The following is a 25,528-nucleotide window of genomic DNA, read 5'->3' as shown; positions in this document are numbered from 1 at the left end:
TAAGTTAAATGAATGAATGAATAAACTGTAGCGTCCGTCAAGGCCCACGTAAAGGCGGGCGTTACATAAATGTTCACTCAATTCCATCATCCCGAGCTTGGGAAGGAGCCTCTGGTGAGCCTCCAGTCGCTCAGTGGCCGCTTCACAGACGGTACGTGAAAACAAACTCCCGGGATCGAGCTATATCTCAGATACAGGGACGGAGTGAGGTACGTAAGGTTCCACAATATTCGGCTCGACAACCACCACTGTACCCGATAAAATAGAGGAGGGCGCGTCATCCCTCAAGCCCTCTTCACAACCCCGATCCCTAAGTCGGGAGGAAGGAGGTCGGGACAACACGGCAGCTCTAAACCGGCCGGCTCGGCGTCCGCTAAGCAACGACGCTTGTTTAGAAGATCCTCCTCATCGGGGGATCGGATCTTCTGCTTCCTTGGCCGACCAGCCCCAGACGGTTGCGGCCTGGAAGAGCCCTCGGGGCCAGCTGCTTTTTTTTAGCCCAGGAGCACTACGAGCCAACTCATGACCTCGGGACTTCACTTGAGAAATGCCGCCGGCAGCTCGGCTTGTCGTAGGGGCACGAGACGGGGGTAGGACGCCGGGGTCCTCCGTAGGATCTTCGGACGCCCACATACTCTCCAGACGGATCAGGTCCCACTTGAGGACCTTGTTCATAGAAGCATTCAACGTAATGCGACCTGCAAAGAAAAGAAAAAGTTAATGAGCAATCGTGAAGGCGAATACCAAAGAAAACCCTTACTCAAGCGATCTCCTAGCCGGATTTGGATGGGGCTAAGCTCGGCCCGATATAACAAGGCCTCGTTCTCCACTAGATCGTTGACATTGAAGCTCAACCCGTCTAAAATAGCAGACGCCTCTGAAAAAACAGGAGAACGGCGTACCCACCCAGAGGCGGGAACTGAAGGTAGGTCGGTGGCCCACGAAGTGGGCCAGGTATAAGGCTGAGGAGGCTTAAGGAAGATGAAGCAATCCTTCCAGCTCTTATGAGAAGTCGGATACTTAACCAAGAAATTAAGTCCTTGCCTCGCCGAGAAGTAAAAAACCCCGCATTCAAACCGACGCAAGACATATAAGGCATTGAATAGAGGGGGGTTAGTCTAATCTGGTACAACCGACATATAATAACCGTACCACAAATAAGTCGATAAGAATTGGGAGCTAGTTGGGAGAGGTTGAGGCTATAATACCGCGCCAACTCTAAAAAGAAGCAAGGGATAGGAAAATCTAAGACCATTAGTCATCTGGTCATAAAAGATGGTTATGTGGCCTGTAGGAGGTCGACCAGGCCTCTGATCAGAAAGGGACACATATAGAGCATGATCATTAGGAATTTCAAATTGGCTCCTGAACAGGCCAGCAGCATCCGAATCATAAACGCTACGACGGGTCCTGAACCAGGGAGGTGAGGGAGACAAAGAAGCCATACAGATATACACTAAAAACGAGAGGGAAGCAAAACCAGGCTGAATAATCAAAAACAGCGTCCAGGCAAGTTAACGGGCATTGTAAGCAAGAATTATAAAAAGTACCGGCAGCAAGCCCGAGCTGAGTGGCAAGGTAGAACAAGGAGTTCGTCAAACACAGGGATTGGCACGCGTCGGCAATAGGAGGCGGCCGCGACCCCTTTATATAAAGAAACCCTGGGTCCTATGCTCAAGGAGGAAATAATCTCGCACCCCCGTTCCGGCGTAAGAAAAAGCACGCGCGCTAAGTCACAACAGAGGCTATCTTTGCGGAGGACTCAGTTCAGTAATTCTGAATCCATAAGAATGATCAAATCCTACAACCCATCTAGGAGCCCCAGGTGAAGGCCCGTTCGAGAAGCAGGCCTAAGAATAAAAACAAGCCCATATCCCAGAACGACACCCGTACCTCAAAGGTGATCGAGGGAGTATCGGTGGAAACACCACCACTACCAGGTGAACAAGAGCTTGGTACAGCAATCTCAAGTCTGTAAAAATTAAGGAAACTGATACAAAGGAACCAGACTGTGCGAGAAGCAAGGAAGGTCATCCAGCCAAACCCTGACGAGTATAAGACAGGTCCTATCATGAAGAGAGCTCGGCAAGAGTATCAGGACTCCCCGAGAAAGCCTAGCAAACTAGCTCAAGCTCAGAACGAGCTCTCCAAGCACCCGCAATGAAGCATGCCACCCCTCGGGAAGAGCCATAGGAGGTAAGCCCAGCTCAAAAAAGAGCTCGGTAAAAATCCAGCCAAACTTATCAAGCCTTGAGAAAGGTTCAGTAGGTAAAAAATTGGACTCGGCAGACACATAGTATACAAACAGGGACTTACATTAGACAGGGTAGCCCAACCCAGAAAGGGCCGCCGAAGAGTTAAATTGGTGTATATCTCCGGACCCACAACGCGAGCGCTGGTGTGCTAACCCAGCCAATTCACAGGGCATAACCCAAAACATGTACATAACAAAAGAAGAGTAACCAGCGAAAAGGGGAAAGAAAAAAAGAAGCTATTACCAATACTAAGTAAATATTACATTAATTTATCACTCCCTTGGGGGAGGCAAAAAAGTGGCACAACAAAGTTTACCAAAGTTAACTTAATAAAGTTAAAGGCACAAGACGACTTAACGACCTTGCTTCTCTGAGTCAGGCAGCTCATCCCAAACCTTCTCAGGGTTCAAGGAAATTCAGGTCTGCCCCCCTTGGTATCAATCCCGAGCGAACAAATTGCTTGCCGGCCCTATCGAAACCATGTTTAAGCATCCTGCCAGTCTTGGCTCCCAGCAGCTCGTAAAATTCAGGGGAATGCAGGAATGCTGCCTTCTTCTCTTGCCATCGGCTCTCCTCTCCTTCCCGTAGATCGGCTAGTTCTTTCCGAAGCGCTCCTAAATTCGAGGAAAGTTTTTCATTATCTGAGGACAGCTGTTCCCGTAGCCTCTTCTCCTCGGTCAGTTGGAGTTCTAGGGCTTGCCTTTGCTGCACACTCTCTAGGAGCTCCTTATGCAAGGCCCTCCTACTGCTGACGATGAGAGATCAGTTCATTCTCTCTTTTCTCTTTCTCTGCCCGTAATTGGTCCCTCTCCTTCTGAACGGAGGCAACCTCCCCCTGAAGGGCCTGCATAGCAGCCTGAGACGCTTGTACCTCTTGCTCTAACTGAAGGAGCCTACTTGTCCGGAGCTCCGCATCCCTTTTCATTTTCATAGAATCGTCTGAGAGTCGGCCATACCTCAGCACGAGCTTCCTCGGCTTCCCGGCAAGCAGACTTTAGCTTCAGCCAGCTCGATTTCGGGAGCAGAATTCTTTAAGTGGCCCTGGAGCTCGGCCACCTGAGTCTAATTGCCGATTGGCCAGAAGTAATTCGTGATATTCTTTCAAAACCTAAGGAAAACAAGTAGGAATGTACTTCACAAGAATCAGGAAGCATGAGAGAAAAGAACCATTTATGCGCTGCCATAACAGGTCGTTGGGCAGCTTCGGGAGGACCTCTGACTCATACCGTCGATAGTCCTCCACCGAAGTACAAGCTTCTCGGTTGGGACGGTTGGAGCAGCCTGAGAAGACGACCCGGAAGCAGTAGAAGGAGTCAGGGGAGGACGAACCGCTCGAGACTTCTTTGCAGATTTCGTGGGAGCAGTAGGAACCGGGGCTGTCTCGGAAGAAGTAGAGGGAGCTCGGGATTTCTTCTCACGCTTGGTGGAAGGGCTAGGAGCTGGAGCCACATCGAAAGCGGAGGAAGATTTTCCCTTGTCATGCCGATGCTTGGTCCGAACCTCAGGAGAAAGAGACCGCAGGGGGGAGACAACCAAGGGAACCACCGAAGAAGAAGTACCTTGGACCTCCGGTAGCTCGGTATTAGGGATCTCCAGAATCACTACCTCAGGCCTCGCTGGGTCTTCTGGAGCCTCCTCCCTCTCATCCCTGCTCCTCTTCTTAGTAGAAGTCTCCTTGACCAAGGCAGAAGTGGAAACCTTAAGCACCGACACCTCTGCTGGAAGCTCGACTGGTGGAGGAGGGATCAGTTCCACAACTACGTCTGAAGCCTCCCCCTCAAAAGATTCGAGAGGGACGTAAAAACGGACCAGGCCCTCGGAAGGGGCCGGGGGGGGGGGGGGGTGCACCATCCTTAGCGATAGGGATTGCCGAGGTCCTCGGCTCCTCAGCAGCTGCAGAATTCTCTGGCTCACTAGCAACAGCAGAGCCCTCTGGCTCTGGGGTAGCACCAGAAGAGCCGGTAGCGTCCTCAGACACCCACCAACTATCTGTGGTGGTGAGGTCCCACTTCAGATTATGTTTGACGGAGGCACTCAGCAGAACTTTATCTACAAGTCATGAAAAGAGAAAATTAGTCAGTAGTGACAAGAACCCTACGAAGAAGAGAAGACTTACGCAAAGAAGCATCCAGGGGGATGACATTGGGACTCAGACCGACCCGATAAAGAAGAGCCTCGTTAGCTACTAACTTAGTAGCATCAAACAGCAAATGGGACAGAATTCCCTTGGCATGCAAGAAAGATACTCTTGACTGATATGAGCCTAAGGAGGGTTGGGGAGGCATTACAGGTTTCCAAGAGGTCGGCCAGGTATAAGGAACAGGAGGCCTCACATAGAAGAATTTATGCTTCCAGCCTTTGTGGGAGGTCGGACACTTATCCAAAAATCTAACACCTGGCCTAGAAGAGAAATAAACCACCCCGACCTTACCTTTTTTCGGGGCAAAGAAACAATGGAAGGTCTGAGCATCGAAAGGAACCTGATAAATTTGAAAAATTACAGAAGCACTGCAGATCAAGCGATAGGAGTTCGGGGCCAATTGGGATAGAGAACACTGGAAGTAGGTGGCTAAGTCTTGAAGGAAGCGCGAAATGGGGAACCTCAGACCACCCTCTAACTGTCCCTGGAAGAAAGTAACATAGCCGGGGGGAGGCTCATGTGGCCGTTGCGTAGAGGAGGGCATTCTAATCCTGTGATCATAGGGGATGCCGTACTGATTCCGCAACAGTATCTCGTCATCCTCCGAGGATAACAGGGAGGTCTCGGTCTCATACCAGGAAGCTAGGGTTTCCATGAGGTGGCGGCAAAGCCTCGCGAAAGGAAAAGGAGAATAGACCGACCGAACCAATAGAATAGAAGGGGAAGCAAAGGAATGAGAGGAAGTGCAGGCTAACCCAAGACACAGGAGAAAAGGGGAAGGAGCCGCGAGGTGCGACGACAATACAGGAAAAAGTAAAGACACCTAAAAGCGGAGGATTCAAAGACCAGACTTACTGGAGGGAGTAGACATGGTCGAAAGGAGGGCGAACCACAGAGAGAGCCGAACACGGGAGAGCTAGGGTTCTAGCACCGATAGGACGAAAGCGATGAGATCGAAGAAGGAGAAGGGAAGCGAGCGTTAAGTTCAGGCGGCGGACCTATCCTTGCCATCGAAAATCAAATCAAGGGGGGAGATAAATCGGTAAATGAGAAAGAAAGCTTACCAAAATAATCGCCAGTAGAAGTAAATCGAAGGAAAGAAGAAGGGTTTAGCCGAACGGTCAGTTAATCACAACCGCCCCATACCGCACGTTTTAGATCAACGAACAAGAACGGTTGATCAATAAGGTGGAAAAACCTACTGACATGGACCGCATTAAAATCAGATCGAAGGTAGTATCAGCGGGTTAACTCAAGTTCAGTCAGTCGAACTACGTCTCCTTCGACTAAACTAAGTCGGGAGGCTTGTGATCCGGTGAATAAGATTCAGGATGACATGGAGGGCGGTAAAGCACGCGGCATGAGGACGTGGGGAAGTGAAACCCAGAGCGATGCCCTCTCGCGATCAGGAGGAGGGTGAAAAAGAACCGACCTCCCCTAGAGACGAGCTCATCCTTCAATACAGTAGGGGCAGATTTCTTACTAACCGACCAGACCCCCTATCTTACTGCCGATAGCACTTAACGACCTAGCGAAATGCCGCCTCGGCTAGAAGGCAGTACACACCTCGGCACCCAAAGAGAATTCATGGCTCATGCTTATAGAGTATAACCTCTCAAGGACGACATGCCCCTTAGAACCCGACCTCATTACCAGGTTGGGTTCCCTGCTCTATACCCCATACTAAGTTTGAGCCCTCACAAAATCCCCTAGCCGACCTCACTAAGAGGTCGGCCTAAGGTTCAAAACACAGGCCGAGCTCTTCTAGATCTCGGGGCGTAGACTCATATACCCCTCCGCAATACCTCCTTGACCAACCTCACTAGGAGATCGACATCAGATTCCAAATACAAACCGAGCTTTTCGGGACCCCAGTGCTAGTAACACAATCCTCCAAGACTATCGCAAACCCTGCAACGACCTCATGACAGGCCCCTGGCACCTCAGGCCTACCTCATGACATGGTCCCGGCATCACAAGCTGATCTCATGACAGGCCCCCGGCACCTCAGGCCTACCTCATGACATGGTCCCGGCATCGCAAGCCGACCTCATGACAGGTCCCCGGCACCTCAGGCCTACCCCCTGACGTAGCCCCGGCATCACTAGTCGACCTCAGGACACGGCCTCGGCGTCACAAGCAGACCTCATGACAAGGCTCCGGTACCACTAGCCGATCTCATTGCCTGATCCTCGTATCACCTCCCTCAGCTAAGACTCCCACAAGAAGCTCGGAGCACATCAGGTTCAGCCTATCAGCCTGTCTGAGCTCACCACCCGCACAGCATAGCCACACCGACCAACCGGCCAACCCCGACCTCAGATGACGGAATAGATATCAGCGGATTGCTACGCTGACCCTTTCATCAAGCTCAGCAAATTATCTGCGAAGGTTGGAGCATAGACCAAGTCCCCCTACTTGGTCCTGTATAATCTCAACCATCCAAAGAAGATAACCCACAGTGCTAGACCGTCGGATTTGTAGAATCTGTCAGGCAGATGATCCGATGAGCTCGTCCTCGGCACCAATCACAAGCGCCGAAATCCGAAGATATCGCTCCTTCCACCCCTATATAAACCCCGCAGGTATGATAACAAAAGGGGATTTTTTCTTCACACTTTTTACCACCTCCATTTCTCCTTTCTAACTTGAGCGTCGGAGTGGCTACGCCGGGAATCCCCGGCGCCCAACTAATCCGTGCGTTCTGTGTTCGCTCCTCCAGGTCCTTCCCGTCGACGTGAGGCAGCAGGTTGACGCGGCCCGATATTGTCTGGTAGTGTGGCTGTCATCGGTAAGGAGCCGGAACAAACTTGTTTTTTCATTTCAGAGTTAAGCAGCAGAAATAGACACACTCAAGCACACACTAAAAAGATATTTTGTTTTTACTTGGTTCACAACTTGCGGTTGTTACTCCAAGGTCTGTGATTTTTGATCGCTTCGATGGACAATTCACTATTAATCTCTTTCTCGCAAGAGAAAAAGAAAGAGACTTGTCTTTACAAAGGATTAGGAACGGTTATAGAATCATGTATGAAAGACAATAAGAAAAACCAAAAACAATTATAATGAAAACTAAGAATCTGGAGTAGAGTGTGATTGTTGGAGCAGCAAATCGTCATAGCTTTGGCGTTTCGAAGTGAGGCGAGAGTAGAAACACTTGAGAATTGATGATGATGCTTTTGTCGAGGCCTTCTTTTATAAGCTTAGATGGTCTACTGATCAGTCTGATTGGTATATCGATTAGTCTGATCGGTATATTGATTGCTTCGATAATCAGATCCAAATTTGGTTGATCGGTCTACTGATCACCAGGATCGGTCTATCGATCTGTTTGTCCTCCAACCTGCTTTGACCACGTTAGTTTGTTAATGAAGATCTTCTACCACGTCAGCATCACACTGCTTATCCTTGACCGTTCCTTCTGCCATGTTAGTAGGTCAAGGTTATCCTCGCGTCACGTTAGTAAGTTCATCTTTATCCTGTGCATGTCAGTGATCCGAGACTTATCCAACCCACCTCGAATGTCACGTCAGCATGCGGGACAACTGGACTAACACTTCAGTCTTCGGTCTACAGAACCAGCCGTTGGTTAGTACAGTAATAGGAAATTTAACTAAAATTGAGTCTGATAGTTCCCTTGACCTTGGAATTCGAGTGACCCCTTAGTTGGACTGTTTCCTAAGGCTGTTCCCGTAAAGAGGACTTGTTGTTACTCGTTCTAACTTTCGGAAAAACCACTCCACTCCAAGAGTTTATCTTAACTTATTGTTGGCTTGGTCTTCTAGACCCATTTTGACTTCCTCTGCTCAATATTCGATTACTTGACTCCCAGGACTTTTTGACTTGATCTTTGATCAAGTCCCTCCTGCTAAATGTTCAGTCCATTAACCCATTTAGATTTAGTCATTTGGTATTCTTGATCTGCTAATGCTTCCTCAACATTCAATTACTTGACCCCCATGACTTTTTGACTTGATCTTTGATCCTCTCTAACTCATCAAGTCCCTCCTGCTAAATGTTTAGTCCATTGACCCATCTAGATTTAGTCATTTGGTATTCTTGATTTACTATGGCTTCCTTACCTAGTATCCGGTTCAGCTGACCTATTAGAGATTTAACTTGTCTAGTATCCGTCAATTTGAACTACTAAGACTTCCTATGTAGAGCTACCTGCACACTCAGTAACCTTATTAGATCACAAGTAAGCTTAACTTTGAACCTTTGCTAACATCAAAATATAAGTTCGATTATCTAGTGCACTCTGCACTAACAATCTCTCACTTTTTTATTATGACAATCTAGTTCAAAGTTGTCACGTCCCGAGAGACAGCTGTCCAAAAAATTTTGGCAACATCTCCCCTGTAACAATTCAACTTTCCCTGAATATATAGGGAGACAGGCCCACACGGCCATCTACAATCCAATATACATACACAAGGGCCCACACGACCATAACTACAATCCAACATACATACACAAGGGCCCACACGACCATAACTACATATACATATATGCATCCACTACTATAACAAATCTACATATAACAACGAAAATGCCAAAAGCACCATAATAGTGCTTACAATAAAAATCCAACGACAAACTCCACGAACCACACATCGGAAACAATATAGAACTACACAACCAAATAAAATTCGAACAAAAATCATACAAAGTACTTAACAATCCAAAAACACACGAAGGAAGACCAATTTCGCCTTGCTGTGAGATGGGGTAGTCCGATAGAACTCCAAGTTTTGTTATGCTTATCTACTACCTGAGGAGACAGAAAATCCCAGAGTCGTGGTGGTGAGTATAAAAATACTTAGTGGGTACTAGAATAAAAGTGCACAACATAACAAGGTATCAAAGGAATATAAGTATGGATATCAAAGGTATACAGTCTCAATATAGACAAGGTCAACTACGTATAACTAACAGGTATCATATATGTCATGTCAATGCAATAATCATATAATAATAAGTGCATAATCATATAACAGCAAGTGCATCAAGTATAAATGCAGTAAACAACTAACAACAAATGCATACATGGTCACTATCTGCACTCGCTACCCCTAGTCACTCACCCATTGCAGTGAACTGGGCACAAAACATGACAACTACACACACTCCAACAACAGACCACTACACGTGAGTGAGGAGCGGGGAAAGTATCACTGTCTACCGTCAACATCCCCAGACACCCACACTGTGCAGTGAACTGGGATGCACGGTAGGAATCACCAGCTTTAACAACAAATCACTACACGCGAGGGGAAAGGGCAGTCTTCAGGAGAGCTATCTAGCTAGTCCTAGTAGCACCTACGCAGGTAGTGCTATAATGCTCTCACCCACATAGGCAGTGAGAGTTAACAACAACATATTATACTATGATGCACAGTTCAACAGATAACTACTACAATATCAAGATATGTGTAACATCAATCATGATAAGTCAACACAGATAAACAAGAATTAAGGAGACTGTATTGAAGATAAACAGATTATATCAGGGTTAGCAGTAAGTGTCAAGCATGAATCAAGCAACAAATCAAGCAATAAACGTAATAAGGATAGCAACAGGATAATTATGCACTACGAAAAGAAGACCTGTGCTGACCAAGCACAGGAGTACCCACCTGATTGAAGAATCGTCGAAATAAAACTCTAATAAAATCCTCCGTGTATGGCAGGATCAATAGATCAAGGTCTTGCAATTAAAATAAATATCTTCTAAATATTATATTTAATTTTCAACAAAGTAAACTATAGTCGATTCTAATGTTAATCTAACCCAATTAAACTTCCAATTAACTCAATTTAACACAACTCGGTTATTTTAACTGAAGCTAACTGTAGAGAATTCTATGCGACAAAATCAAAAATCACAACGGAAAATAGGATCCCTCGAGCGATCCATGCGAAAAAAAACTCGTACAAATTTAAAACATAAAATTCTATCTAATAGAAATCATCTTTGATGCGTGCCCTTCGCTTATCCCGCTCGTCCAAAGGTCGTCGGATCTCTAGCATGTTCAAGTGTCCGTGCCTCTATGCGTATTCACACGAACACTCACTATTGGAGAAAGATGGTTGTGCTAGCAACCTTTGTGGATTTTGGCCAAAAGGGGGAAGAGGAATTTCATGCACAATAAGGGAAGGAGGAAGAAAAATGAACCAACAAGAGTTCTTGCAAGAAGAGCTCTTTTATACACATGCCATGAATACCAAGGGTTTTTAGGCTTTTGGTATTCCTTATCAATGCATGATAAATCCTATTAATCAAGCATGATAACTCTCATGCATGTAACCTCTCATGCATGTAACTTCTCATGCATGTAACCTCCTCCTCTTCATTGCATGATTAATTCACATTAATCATGCATGATGAATCAAATCTAATTTGATTCAATTTGAGTCTAACTCAAATTCAACTCATGCATGATAACTTCCATGCATGTAACTTCCTCTTCTTTATTCCATAATTAATCCACATTAATCATGCATGATGAATCAAAATTCATCTTGGTTTAATTTGAGTCTAACTCAAATTCAACCAAATTGAGTCTAACTCAAGTCTAGGCCATCCAATAAGCTTAATTGTTCTTTTAGTCAAACTAAAATGAATCCATCTCCAAATAGAGTGTTATTTGTGTGTGACCCAATAGGTTCTTGTAACGTTGACAATGTTTCTAAAACTCATATTTAGAAACATAAGCAATGAGCGACATCTAGCAATGCATCATTGCTACCCAAGTGACAAGAATGTCGAGATCCGACATAACCTCCGTGACTATGATAATGTATGACCATGTCCTTCTATCCTCGATATCTAGATTGATCAATGAGGCATAGACCGTGTCATCCTCTTATCAATCTTTATGTTTCTTGTTCCCTAAGTAGACTCACTCAAACAAATAAGTTCAATATCTCATATTGACTCATTTGAGCATGACCATGCATTTCGTGGTCCTACTCTATCAAGAGGCTGTAAGATATCACTCCCGTTATATAGGAGAGATAGATCCCTTCTACATCACTCACATTCTTCTGTATAATTTGTTACATACCCAGTGATCGCCTTTATAGTCTACCCTGTTACGGGTGACGTTTGACGATACCAAAGTACATAACTCCTTATGGAGGGAACTGTAGTGACTTCAGGTCTGAGGACTATTCATACCAATAGTCATATGAGAAAGTTTATGACACTCATATAACGATTCATGAAACTTTCTCATGGCGGATCAATTCAGTATACATTCTCTAATGTATAACCATGTGTTAACTCGATATCTCATATTCATGACTTGTGAGATCAAGTCATCTAGTTGACCTACATGCTAGTCTTAACGCATTAATATCGTCCCTGAATATTAATGCTTGACTAGGAATGATTAAGAATAGTGTTCTTTATATCATCTCACTATCGATTCAAACAATCGATATAATATAGATTAGAACTAGCTATCTAAGGACATTATTGCTTGGGTCCGGTAGCATCAACAACATATTGCTTGGGTACCCAAGCTTGCACAGTTTTAATCTTAGAAACATTATGTTTACTGGTCAAAGACATGAAATTTACTTTCTTTTGTTTTGGTTTGTATCATAAACCAGCCTTGTTATAAACAGCTCTTTGAGCTCCTAAAATCATGTCTAAATATTTTGAGCTTGATGTAAACTTTTCTAATGCCCTCCTAAGATCATCTACTTGCATTTTCAAGGCTGCATTCTCATTTTCAAGTTCATGCAATGAAGTATGACTACTTTCATGATGCAAACAATAATCACATGATGATAATGTATTTTCATGTTCAATCATTTTTAGCTCATTTTACAATCTCTTAATCTTACTTTTGGATTTTGATAAGGTATTAGTTAAGCATGCAATCGTAGCATACATCTTCTCAAGTTTAGGTGACATTACCTCGTCATCACTAGATGATGACTCACTTGATGAATCTTCATCTTGACTTCTTTCACTCTCATTGCTGTCTACATTGCTCACGGCCATAAGTGCCACGTGTGTAGTCTTTATCTCTATTTCTTCCTCCGATGAGCTTGAAGAGGAATCATCCCAAGTGGCTTTCAAGGTCTTCTTCTTCTTCTTAAGTTTGTCTTCTTGCTTCTTCACTTCCGGGCAATCGTTCTTGATATGTCCTCTTTTGTGACATTCATAGCAAACCACATCAGTTTTAAACTTAGAATTTTCATGAAATTTACCTTTTCTATTTTTATCCGCCAACATCCTTTTCACATCGTTCTTGTTGAATCTCCGTGATCTCCTCATCATTTTTCTTACGAAATTTGTCATTTCGCTTGATGAACTCTCCTCCTCGCTATCACTTCCATCATTTGATTCGGATGAAGACTCTTCTTTCCTTTCCTTCTTCTTCTCCTTCCCCTTTTTCTTACTCTTTTCACCTGCAACCAAAGCTATACCCTTCTCCTTATAGCTTGCATTAGCTTGTTAATGCAGTTCAAGTTCACAAAACAATTCATCTAACTTAATAGTTGATAAATTCCTTGAAACTTTGTGGGCATCCACTATGGATGACCACAATGAGTCTCTAGGGAAAGATTTCAAGGCATACCTGATGAGATCTCTGTTTTCTAACCTTTCTCCGATAGCATGAAGTCCATTCAGTAGCTCTTTGAACCTTCCGTGAAGTTGACTCACGGTTTCACCTTCCTTCATCGAGAAGTTCTGCATTTGGTTGATGAGGAGGTCTCTCTTTGCAACTCTTGAGTCTTTGGTGCCCTTGTTAAGCTCAATCATCTTGTCCCACAGCTCTTTTGCGCTTCGAAATGGACCGACCTTGATCAATTGCTCGGAGCTCAAACCACATTGCATGGTTACCACCGCCTTGGCATTTGCTTGTGACTTCCATTTTTGATCAAGGGACCATCATGAAGACTCTAGTACTCTTCCATTTTCGTCGGTTGGTTCAGTGAAGCCCTCGGTTACGGAGAACCACATGTCTACTTCAGTTCTCAAGTAATACTCCATGCAACTCTTCCAATAGGTGAAGTTGCTTCCCTCAAAGAACAGTGGCCATGTAGTACTATGACCTTCCTTCAGCGACATCTTGTAGTTCTTAGCTTGGCTACTTTGGATGTGAATCCTCCGAAGCAACCTTACTCTGATACCATTTGTAAGGACCTTGTGAGCTAGAAGGGGGTTGAATAGCTTCACTCGAACAAGCTTGAACTTTTTTCGCTGAAGAAAGTACTCTCTACACACCCAAACAATTCAACAATGCTAACAAGGAAGGATTTTACTTGGTATCCGCCTTCTTGAGGCGACTAATTCAAGAATCTTCACTCAGCTCACTCTTCCACTATATTCTCTCCTTCTCGGACAAATCCCGAAGGCGGAGAAATCTTCTTACAGCAATTTACACAATGTATACAAACAATCAAGCAATACAATGAAGAAGAAGAGAAGAGAGGTTACACGATGAGGATGCTTCTTCTTATTCAAGAGATTGCTCCAAGCTTTGAGGATGAACACTAGATGATTTCTTGATCACTAGGGCACAAAAACTTGGAGCATGAATAGTAGTAAAGTGTTTCTTTCACGAAGTGCACTCACCATTTAAACCAGTTCAGTTTTTGAGTTATCAGTCGACTGAGTTTACCCTCCCAGTCGACTGATTTAGTCAAACACAGAAAACGGCCACTGAACTGCTGAAGTTATGCCTGATTTTTATCAGAATTCAAATTTCAGTCGACTAACTTTTCCCATCAGTCGACTGACTTTAGTTCAGTCGATTGATGTGGGCGATCAGTCGAGTCGTTTAACCTTCTATTTGTTCCCAGTCGACTGAAGTATAAACCCAGTGGAGTCGATTCTCTTCTGTTTGCTTCCGAAGTAACCTTAGTCGACTGATCTTCAATCTCGGTCGACTGAGCAAAGAAACCCACTCGATTGGCGTGTATTTTAGTCAACTAACGCAGAGTATCAGGCGTGCCAGTCGACTGACCTTACTAAATCAGTCGATTGACATCAGGATATAGTGGTTGAAATGAAGTCTTACCGAGTTCTTTCCTCGCTTGATCAAGAGTCTGGTCGTCGACCTTCTTGATTTTCCCGTGCTAAGAGTTCGCTCCTCGACCCTCTTGGACTTTCCTTTTGCCTTACGTACGGTCTTCTCACCCGCAAGGACTTTCCACCATTTGCCTTACCCCGTAAGGACTTTCTCATGCCAAGAGTTCGCTCCTCGACCCTCTTGGACTCTCCTTTTGCCTTGCATCCGGTCTTCTTACCCGCAAGGGCTTTCTTCCATTTGCCTTATCATGTAAGGACTTTCCTGCACACTTGACACACAAGTTAGATTTCTCATCTTGTGTTCTAAAGTTTATTGATGCCAAACATCAAAATATAGCTTATGAACATGATTGTAACAACAATCTGATTGCAACAACAGAAAGTACCCTAATGTGCCAATTATATAGGATTTGTGCTTAGCAATCTTTTTTTAAACTCATTGACACAACTTAGAACCCTTTAATATGCTGAACTCATTCTTTATAATCCAAAACATATTGGTCCTAGTTGGGTTTACAAGTGTTCACTAAAGATGGCCTCTTTGTGCACCTTTCTAAGTTTAAATCTAAGAAAGATACTCTAGAATATATGCCTCCTGATGGGAAAGTCTTGAAAAACCGTTCCGGTAGATTCTTGCAGAACAAAAATTTTTTCGAAACGATCTCAAATTGCCCTCATAGTCGATCAAACGAAATTTGATCTACTCGTTTAGATCATTGGACTCTTGTGTTTGGTTTACAAGATCCAATATGAAAAGCATAATTTAATTAATGCGGAAACATTAAATTATACCTTTCTTCGAACTATTACGAAGGATGTAGATGATCTCTCGATCTTCTGCTGTATCCCTCTCCTCTTCTCGAACGTTGTGTGGGCAACGATCCTTCGAGAATATCTCCACCAGAATTCTCCCTCCGATGGCTAGCAAGCTTTCTCGTTGTGAGAAGGGAAGAAGAAGAGGCTGCCGAGAGTTTCTCTCGGCCACCAAGGCTTAATATCGTGTGTCTCTCAAAGCCAAGCAAGCCTCTTCTTTTATAGCCTAGCCATCTCCCAAATATGGTATAATTTGAGCCATAAACATGGTATGATTGATTTGTAAACATGGTATGATTTGAATCAATCAAATCGGGGAATTTTGGAATGATTTCGGAAGTTACCAAATCGAACCCGCGGCCTTTAATCGATCAAACAATCGATTAAACTCCGTAACTTTTTCTCATTAACACTGGTAATCGATCAGGTGATCGATTACCAGGCTGGTAATCGATCACCTGATCGATTACCTGTCTTCGTATGAGAAACTCTGGTAATCGATCAGGTGATCGATTACCAAGGTGTGTAATCGATCACCTGATCGATTACACTCCTTTGTATTGGTTCGAAAGACTAGTTTCTTCACGAATTCATCCACGGTGAACTTGAGGATTCCCAGAGGCTACAATAGGGACCTAGAAGAGGAATTGGTTTTGGCCTTCTGATGAGCTAAGGCTTCCCGTGTTCGCCCCGAACACACAACCTTAGTCCATCAATAATAACTCATACCACTAAAGAGTTATTATCGAACTACCGCACCAATCCCATATTACAATATGGACTCCTTCTTACTACAAGTACATTAGTCTCCCTGTGTTTAAGATATCGTATGTCCGTCAATTAAATGAGTTACTGACAACTCGTATTTAATCGACATCTAATCCAAGAGTAGTACCACTCAACCTTATTATCATGCGGACAAGGTCCACCTGCAGGGTTTACATGATAATCCTTATGAGCTCCTCAAGGGGACATCATCAACCTAGATTATAGGACACAGATTCCTTCTATAATCAACAACACACCATGTACATAATACTACTTCCCAACTCATCGGGTCTTTTGATTTATCGTTCTAAATCTCACCCTTTGATGAATTAAAGAAGTACATACTAAGTACATGTGTTTGTTATTATATCGGGATTAAGAGCATGTACATCTATAGTAACAGAGGTTTAGTTCGATTATATAGTCAGTATAAATCGAATAATCCTCAGATGGTTCTGTTCAATACACACTTAGTGTACTAGTGTAATTCTATAGTCAAGACAGACTAAGACCGAATTACACTACAACCTCTCTAATGGTTTGTCCAATCCATCTTGGTTGTGAACACTGTTTATAATCTACAAGGGACTGATAACATGGTCTTCTGTGTGTGACTCCGCACACCATGCTTATCTACAATATAGATTAAATGGACACTTGCAAAATATTGACCAAATGTGATTCTTATTTCAGAATGTTTATTTACACAGCTAGGATTCTAGTATACATCCCAACACCTCCAACGATGGTTTGTATTCCTTAGCATCGTATTTAAAGCCTTAGACCTATTAGTAAAGCTTTCTAGGGTCTTTTCCATAGATTCAAGTCTTGGCCTCAAAGTTTGATTCTCTAACTCTAAATTCTTTAATCTAAAATTTCCATACTTAGCTAGCATGCTCCTAAACCTAGCCATACTTAGCTAGCATGTTTACCTTTCTTAGGTTGATTCTTAAGTTTTATTATCTAGTTTACTAACCTTAAGCAAACATACATTATCATGCAAAATTTGAATTATGCATAGGCAATTTAAAATTAAACGTAGGAACAGATACCTTATCTTTTATCTTTGGAGCTCCCTCTTAATTTGAGCTTCCAATTTCCTTTCGTTCTTTCTTAGGTTTTTATTCTTCGCTACTTTTTGTTTGGTAGTTTATATGGTAACAATGTCTCTCATAACACGTGAAGCAACTGATGTGATCATTCTTCTTTTTTGTTTATTTTTGTCTACAAGTTGGGTTAGTAATATTATTGAAATTACAAAGTTTAGGATTCATTACCTTCTTTATCTCCTTCCAGCATGTGGACTTTTGTTTTTATAATGCCCTTTTCATTGTACGAAAGAAGTAATGTCCTTAGTCTTGATTTGAATAGAGGAGCTTGAGGTTGCAACTTTTAAAGTCTCTTTCTTCGTTGTCTTTGTTTCATGCTCATTCCATGAAGAGGGTGAAGGTCTTTGTCTTCATTGATTACCAAAGTCTATTCTTTTTGATCCCCTTGATTTACTTCATCTCGTAAAGCTTTGGGTTCTTCTTGTACCTCTTTCACTACCTCTTCTTGAGCTTCTTGCTTCTCATGATTAAGGTTTAAAATATTGAGCCGTGTCGAGGTTTTGATTCTGGACCGAAACGATATAGTTTTGGTATCGTATTGTACCGTGCTGATATAGTTTTGGTATTTTTAAAATATAAAATATATTAACTAAAAATAAAAAATTTAATCTAAAAATTTAAAAATAAAAAATAATATATTTTTTAAAAAATAATAGAATAATTTTTTGAGATTTTAATTAAGTCTATTTAAATTATCCCAATTATAGTTAGGAGTTGATTAAAATTATTAATCTAAGTTATTATTAAAACCTAAGTTTAAAAACTCGATCCATTCATTGTTCTGTTGCGCGATTGGGGCATGCGCGACCCGTGCGATGTCTTTGGAGGCATCGCCGAACCTGAATGACGCCTCTAGTGGTGTGGTTGGACTTGGACGACGCCTCTAGATAGCATCCCGATCGAAACTGCTGGTTTCGGTGTCGATGCCAGTTTGTTGGTTGAACTTGAACGACGACTTCGGACAGCGTCCCGGTTGGAACCGTCGGTACCGGTCCACTGGTAGAATGAGAAATTTCATCAGTTTCGAGCGAATAGACTTGAGATCTCAATTCTTGCTCGTGATAATGAATGATGCTTTCCAAATATCCTTTAAATTTTCATGCTCAACATTCCCAAAATAACATATGGAAAATAGAAATACTTGAATATAATAGCCTTAATGTTACCTTCACAAATCTCAGTTTGTTATTATGTCTATTTAATTTCTTCCTTTCTTGTCTTTTGTGATTTCAAATCTCCATTCCATGGCAAGAAACATTATAAAATCAATTGGTTTTTAATGAAGTTCCATCTTTCTTTTCCAAAAACTGAAATCTTATTGGTGTGTTGAAACTTCATAGAGCGAATATTGGTCTGTTGGAATTTCATAGAGCATTTTATCTGTTCTTGTGCCTTTGACAAAGAGACCACTTATTAGGGTGGTAATGAAATGCTTTCTCCTTAAATAGATGCTCGTTCGATGGTGAGTTATCAAGTGGCCGATGGAAAGTGGCCCAAAGGCTAGAGAGGGATAAATAACACTTGACCTTGAAATATAAGTATATACTTTTGCTAATACCTTTGCAAGGTCACACAAGAAAAGAATATATGCAATAGAAATAAAAGCATGTGCAATACAATGCTAACAATGCCTACTCCACAATATATGACTCTTCAGCGAGTCACTCTTAAATCCCAAAGCTTACTATTTCTTGGATAGCTTTCGAAGGTGAAGAAACTTCTTACAAGAAGATGAATAAGAAATAAGGACAAAATGAAAAATTAACTAAGTTATGAATACGACAAGGAAGCTCAAGAATGTTAGAATGATTGCTCAAGATTTGCCTTCTTCCTGCTATTATCAATGGTGAACCATGATACTCCTCATCCTATGTTCCTTGGGTATGCCATTCCATCCTTCTTTGATCTCCAACATACCTTGAGCCACTGAGCCAACCGATTTGGCCATGTCCGAGTCAAGTTTGATGAGCTACTCCAACATAACACAGTGCTTCTTGTCTTGCAATCTCTCAGATGTCTCATCCATCCTTTTGTAAACTTCATCACACTTTCTAGCCATTGAGTATGTAGCCTTTGCCTCACCAAATCATCATTCTCACTCGACCATGTCGAGTCACGAGCTCGATGAGCTCCATGTGTGGACTATCAAGTTCTTGCACAATTTAACGAACATATCAAATATATATGCAAGACCTAATTTAACTTTTGTTGAATCTGTGTCTGATTACTTAGGGCACAATTGCACCAACACTATGATCGAGGAGGTCCTCTGGATAAATTTTGTGCACTCTTTCGTAGAGAAAAAGGAGGAAGTTTCAAAATGGTACCAGATAATTTAATATCTTCTTAACATAAAATTTTTTTCATGTATTTGTCTCCTTAACCAACAATCATATGGGTTTCTTTTTGGTCTAATTGGATGGAGTTCTATGGCAAGGGCTGATTCTATATATTTATTTGTCTGTTGGCTTTTGCTACAATATTAGATCATAATTCCATCATACTATTAATCTTTTGTCATTTACTAATATGGTTTATTATTGCTCTAATATAATTTTTATAATTAAATTAAAATAATAGTTTATTCTAGGATCATATCAGTGCCTCTAGATTCTTGCACTCCCTTTTTCTTCTGTACCTCTCATGTTTATAATTGTTTAATGGAATGCCCATTGGAAAGAAGCAAGGATGGTAGAATTTCGTTCAGAATATCTACTTTTCATATTTGTTGATTCTTTGATATTTCTTTATATGGGCAGCCTAATTGTAACTGTGCAAGCGATTGCATGGCTTATGGCTACATTATGATTTTACTGATACTGCAGAACCATAGCTATGTAATGCCTTACATTGTTGTACATTCATATTGACCCATCAGAAGCTAGTTTTTCTTATGATCTAATCATATTTTAAAATGATTTTGTGACATGAAGTTTTACTCTTCATTTCTACTGGAGCTGTTTCTGTGACTTTCCTGTAGTTCTGCTTTGTTTCTGTTGTTAATGTTACTGATATGAATAGGTTTTACTTGTCTTCCAGGTTGTAGAAGTTTCCACCTCCAAGACAGGGAAACATGGTCATGCTAAATGTCACTTTGTTGGCATTGATATATTCAATGCAAAGAAACTTGAAGATATTGTCCCATCTTCTCACAACTGTGATGCAAGTCAAATATTTCACTTTGTTCCTGAATAGTTGTTTTCTAAGACTCTGAATTTTAATTTTCAATGGATTGCAGGTTCCCCATGTCACTCGTACTGACTATCAGCTGATTGATATTTCTGAAGATGGATTTGTAAGACTAAAACATAATGTTATTAATTTAGTTGTTTTTATTGTTCATAGTATTCTTGATCTCTTTCATTACACTCAGGTGAGTCTGCTCACTGAAAATGGTAATACAAAGGATGATCTGAGACTTCCAACTGATGAAAATCTTCTTTCTCAGGTTAGTGCACCATATATATGTGGTTCAATTAAATTAGACAATTAAGTTTGTTTTTTGTTGGGTTAATTTCTAACTCTATTTTTGAATTTTCAAATCTATCATGAAGTTTCAAAATTTCAAATTTATTATATATTCTATATATCAATAACATCACCTATTGGAATTCCATCCATCTACTATTAGCTTGTTGACATGGCGGAATACCAACTTAGTCAAGTGATCAATATTGCTTGCCAACTAAAAAACATATCAACCTTATATAATTATTAAATAATTAAAAATGAAAAATAAAAATCCTTAAATCTCTAATCTCTAATTCCCTTAATTTTCTCTTTTCTAGAAGATGGCATTTTGTAAAAATCTAACCTGTTACCAAGCTCTGTCGCAGTGAGGTGTGCTAGCTCTATTTCTGAGAGGTAGCAATTGAGCATGCAATGCGAGCTAATTTTTGTGGAAGGGGAGATCTAAAAAATTGATGAACTGTACAAGGCCAAGGTTGTGAGGTGAGCTATTCATGTGCATCTGGAGGCTCTTTTGGCAGCTGTGCTTGAAAGATGTCATTCGGAAGTAGCATTTAAGTTGGTTCAAGGTCACACAAAAATGGTGCAATTCAATGAGCTCGCTAAGCTTTGTTGAGATGTGGTCAAAGAGCTTGGCTATAATTTAGGGATGCTTCCACGTAGATGGTTAACAGAAAGGTTGAGGTAGGAGAGTTGCGAGAGTTTGTCGAGTCACGGTCGTTCTCCCTTTAAGGTTATAGTGACCAAGGGAGCATCTCAAGGTTGAGCTGGTGAACTGGTTGTAGCATAGGTTAATGTTGTGGAGCATGGTAAGGTCACCAATTCAGTTGTAGAAGAGTTAGTGTCTTTGGTGTGTGTGTGTTGGAGGACCAGTCAAATGGTAGTAGAATTCAGTTGGTCAACAATTCCACTGAAGTACGTAAGTAGGAGAGGTTGAGGTACATAGGTTTGGGTAGTGCCACAAGCATGTAGGGGAGTGGGTCGACAAAGTCATTTTACAGGTCAAGGACAAGGTGTTGTTTGATGATGAGGGTGCTGCCAATGAGAGAGTTGAGGTAGCTGGAGAGCTTAAATGAGGCAATAAGGGCGGACAAAAGAATGGGCAAATATCTAAATCTATGTTTTTTAATTTGCCAAATTTTTGATGAATTGTATTCCATCCCGGTGAGTTGGTGTTTCAGCACATCAGTGCCACATCAGCAACTTAACAATGAATGGAGGATGATTTAACTGGTGATAAATTTATTGTTGAATCAAAAACATTATAATAGATTCGAGAAGTTTAAAATGTTGTGATAAATTTGAAAATCTGTACAGATTATGCCATAGATTTGGATTTTGACCTCCCTTTTTGTTACCAACGTTGGTAATATTTTAGATTGGGTTGGCATGTTTCTCTCTTTGTTTAGCTAGTAGCTCTTTGTGATTTCTAGTCTTTGACTCAGGCTGATTAGTTTGCCAAAGTCCAAGGGATCTGCACATCGCTGAGCACATCCAGATTATTTCTGTTCCTTTTATGCATTTAAGTGCATGGCTGGTTGAGTCCTCACTAGTTCAATTTTGAAGGTGCAAATAATAATATATTATTGCCATGTATAACTAAATGCAAAAGTGTCAGTTGAAACACCTAGCAAAACTATTGATGGAAACATCTTTTTTCTTTGTGGATTATTGACTTCACAGTCAGAAGTAATTCACGCATCTTCGTGTTCAACAGGTAATGAAAGTTGTTTATATTCTATACATTTTGGGACAAAAGAGAATTATGTGCTTTGGTGCTATTCCATGTATTAAAATAATTAAAAATATTTAGTTTTTTGAACTGAAAGTTAAAAAAAAAAAAAACAGAGAGTGCCAGTGTAGAAAGGATCTCTTTTGTACAATAGTAGTCTGGTCCGATCTGAGGGCGTGGCATTCTTCCTTGGATTATAACTGATGTTGAGGAAAATGGGTCGGTCATAGAGGATTGTGCAGCCTCTTAACTTTTCAACTGCATGGGTCCTGGGCTGGGAGCACAACTGTGTCAAGACAAATGCTAAGAGATTGATCTTTCATAACCGAATAAAAATTGAAACATGGAGCATGATAGTTGTGTCTAGTCAAATTTCGTGACTGGTCTCCGGTTCATATACTCCCAAATTAAAAATTGAAATATGATAATATTGCACATGAGTTAATTGAGGTCCGGTTCTGCAATTGTCAAATTTGCACTGAATGCGTGTAAAAAAAGGTCATAGCAATCTAGACTTACCTAGGGATTTCTCCATGTGGCAGATCAAAGATGGCTTTGCTGAAGGAAAAGATCTGGTAGTGACTGTAATGTCTGCAATGGGCGAAGAACAGATCTGTGCACTCAAGGACATTGGCCCTAAGTAGATATACTTATGTTGCTGTTTTTATTTATCTGCTGTGGATTTGTAAGAAGATAATGGGTGCATTTGAGACCGCCTAAAGACTTTGCCTATAATTGGCTTGAACTGCTTTTGCCTTCAGAAACAGAAACAGACTGTACTGGATCATATATAATTACGCACAACACCTTGAAATTTACCTATTTTCCTCGTGGTCAATTGTTTCATGTTGTGTTTGATTTTATTGCTCGTAGCTCGTATGAATACTAAAATTATGCATCAAACTAATTTTCATTTTTGGCGTTTGTGTTCAGAAATATGAATTTTTAACTGTTTTGTTGAAATAGTTATTTTATTTCTGATGAATTTTAACTTTTTTTTGCATATTTAGTTACAAAATTAAATAGGAATATGATTTAGAATTGCCATTTACTCAAGGAATGTATATTCCAATCATATTCAATTTCTTTTTTATTTTTGAGAAATAGTTATGTTATACTTGGATCTTATACTATTCAGAGAACCTCCTACATGTGTTTTTAAATTCTACTATAATTACCCATTACTTTCATAATGCTCTGCCATCCATGTGCTACTTGAGTTAGAAGTGCATGATCATTTTGTACAATGGACATTTGTGTGTTGTTACAGTGAGGTTTTAGAAATTTCACTAGCGTATGAATAGTTTGGCCCAAGCTAGTTCGTTTAGTATATATGACCTGTGGATAGGTTTAACTAAACAGGCGCTTGTGGGCGTCTGTTGATCGGATAACCTTTCGAATTGCGCTGGCCTAACCTGTTCACTCGACCTCACTTTGTGCATGCGATTAGGGTTTTTGTCGTGGCATCGACGAGAGCTTAGGTCTATTTGGAATGAAGGAACGCAGGATGGCAAGACATGACATAAATAGAGACTTTGTCTTCATAACAAAGGAAACGAAGAGAGACACTCTTCTCTTTCTCTAGAAAGGGTGATGGACACGGTGGACACTTGAGAGCTTCTCTGGAGGGCAGCTGGAGTGCTCTTCGAAAAGTAGCAACTGAAGACTGTAGGGAGGTCCAGTACTCACAGAAGTTGCCTGTTGATTGCAACTGATAGAGGCAAGTGCTCCAACTGACGGCTATAGGGATCGAGGGAGAGGAAAGCCGATGGAACCACAGTGCGTTGCCATGCAGCGCCACTGGCTGAATGTTGCAACAGGGTGCACTGCTGGCCACCTTGCAGGGTAGTAAAGGTATTATCACTTGCTACAAAGCCAGTTAGAGGTGGTGGAGGGTACCATAGTCGCATCCCTTGCAACTTGGGGCAATGACTAAAAAAAATGGATCTGCTATCTCAACGACTCTCTAGAGTCGGTTTCACAAGTAAATTCATGTACACAGGTAATCACATAGTTGGGTGAATGATAGATTGTGAATTTCTGTGAGATTCGATGCCTAATTGTTATACTAGAAATGTGTTCACTGTCTGTGTTATGCCCTGAAGGGTGGAACAATGACTACTGATCCGGATGGAATGACATGGGCAAAACACGTAGGATAAAGAGAGTCCCTCAGAAGACACGTGGCAAGGACGGAGCATCCAACAAGGAAAATCCAATTCTCCTAGGAGGAGAGGAAGGTGATTTAAACCCAAATCCTAGGCAGGAGAATCACCCCCCGGCACCACGGCTGAGAAGTCCTACTAACAACCCCAACCTGTTCCCAGGAGAAGAACTACCCGGGGCCCACCTAGCCTCGAGATCGACACACACCTTAACATCTTAGATGCGCCCCCTACAGCTAGGGATAACGCTCTACGCAGACTATACAACCGACCTCGCTAAGGGATTATACGTCTGCGCTATTAGCATCTGGCAAACTCAAATAGGCACAACATCCCCGGGCCTACCTGCCTGCCAGGTCAGAACGGCTACCATTATCCCAGCCGAGCTCCTCCAAACTCCGGTACCCAATATCCTGTAACGCTCGCCGACCTCGTGATTTGGTCTCGAGATCATAAGCCGACCTCATAGCAGGATCACCGCACTAGGTGCCTACCCTAGGATAAGGGCCCCACATTGATCCCTACAGTAACAAAACAGGTAACAAGCTCGGGACGGACCAAGCACCCCCTATCAACGCAGTTGAGAATACCGGGCAGCCACGCATCTCAACCGCACATACCGGTCACTCCTGACACCTAGAGGATACCAACGGATCGATGCGCCTCCTTCCTCCAAGGCTTTATCCACAAGAGGCGATGGGTACACCAAGTCTCTTTACTTGGCCCCACTCGATCACAGCCCTCCAAAAAGGATAAGCCGCACGGACAAACAGTCCGATTTGCGGAATCTGTCACACGCGTGACCCAGCAATTCCGCCCGCTCCTCCAATGACAGGCGCATAGATCCGAAGGCATCTCCTCCCCTCGCCCTATATAAACCTCTCAGGTATGACATTCTGCCCATTTTGAATTCGGAGGGTACACTTGCATTCTTCTCTTGATCTGACTTGAGCGTCGAAGTGGCCACGCCGGGATCCCCCGGCGCCCCGCTAATCCGTGCGTTCAGTGCCCCCTTTGCAGGTCC

General features: G+C 42.1%; 1 protein-coding gene across 2 annotated transcripts in view; it reads left to right on the top strand.

The window, feature by feature from the left end:
• The window catches only part of LOC141836172 (eukaryotic translation initiation factor 5A), a 28,864-nt gene extending 5,703 nt beyond the window's left edge, over positions 1–23,161 (top strand). The window contains exons 3-6 of one of the 2 annotated variants that reach the window (XM_074723594.1): positions 20,179–20,301; positions 20,378–20,434; positions 20,513–20,587; positions 22,882–23,161. In XM_074723594.1, the coding sequence (XP_074579695.1) occupies positions 20,179–20,301; positions 20,378–20,434; positions 20,513–20,587; positions 22,882–22,983 (357 nt within the window). In that variant the 3' untranslated portion in view covers positions 22,984–23,161. Of the gene's footprint in view, positions 1–20,178; positions 20,302–20,377; positions 20,588–22,881 lie in introns of both variants that reach the window. The other variant, XM_074723593.1, reaches the window with a different exon arrangement.
• The last annotated feature ends 2,367 nt before the right edge of the window (positions 23,162–25,528 follow it).

The sequence above is a fragment of the Curcuma longa genome, chromosome 10, assembly GCF_044706935.1.
Source record: "Curcuma longa cultivar G26 ecotype Majalengka, Jawa Barat chromosome 10, ITB_CL_G26_1.1, whole genome shotgun sequence".
In the NCBI taxonomy this organism is placed as follows: Eukaryota; Viridiplantae; Streptophyta; class Magnoliopsida; order Zingiberales; family Zingiberaceae; genus Curcuma; species Curcuma longa.
The sequence above is the reverse complement of the archived record's forward strand: the minus strand, read 5'-3'. Positions and strand labels throughout refer to the sequence as shown.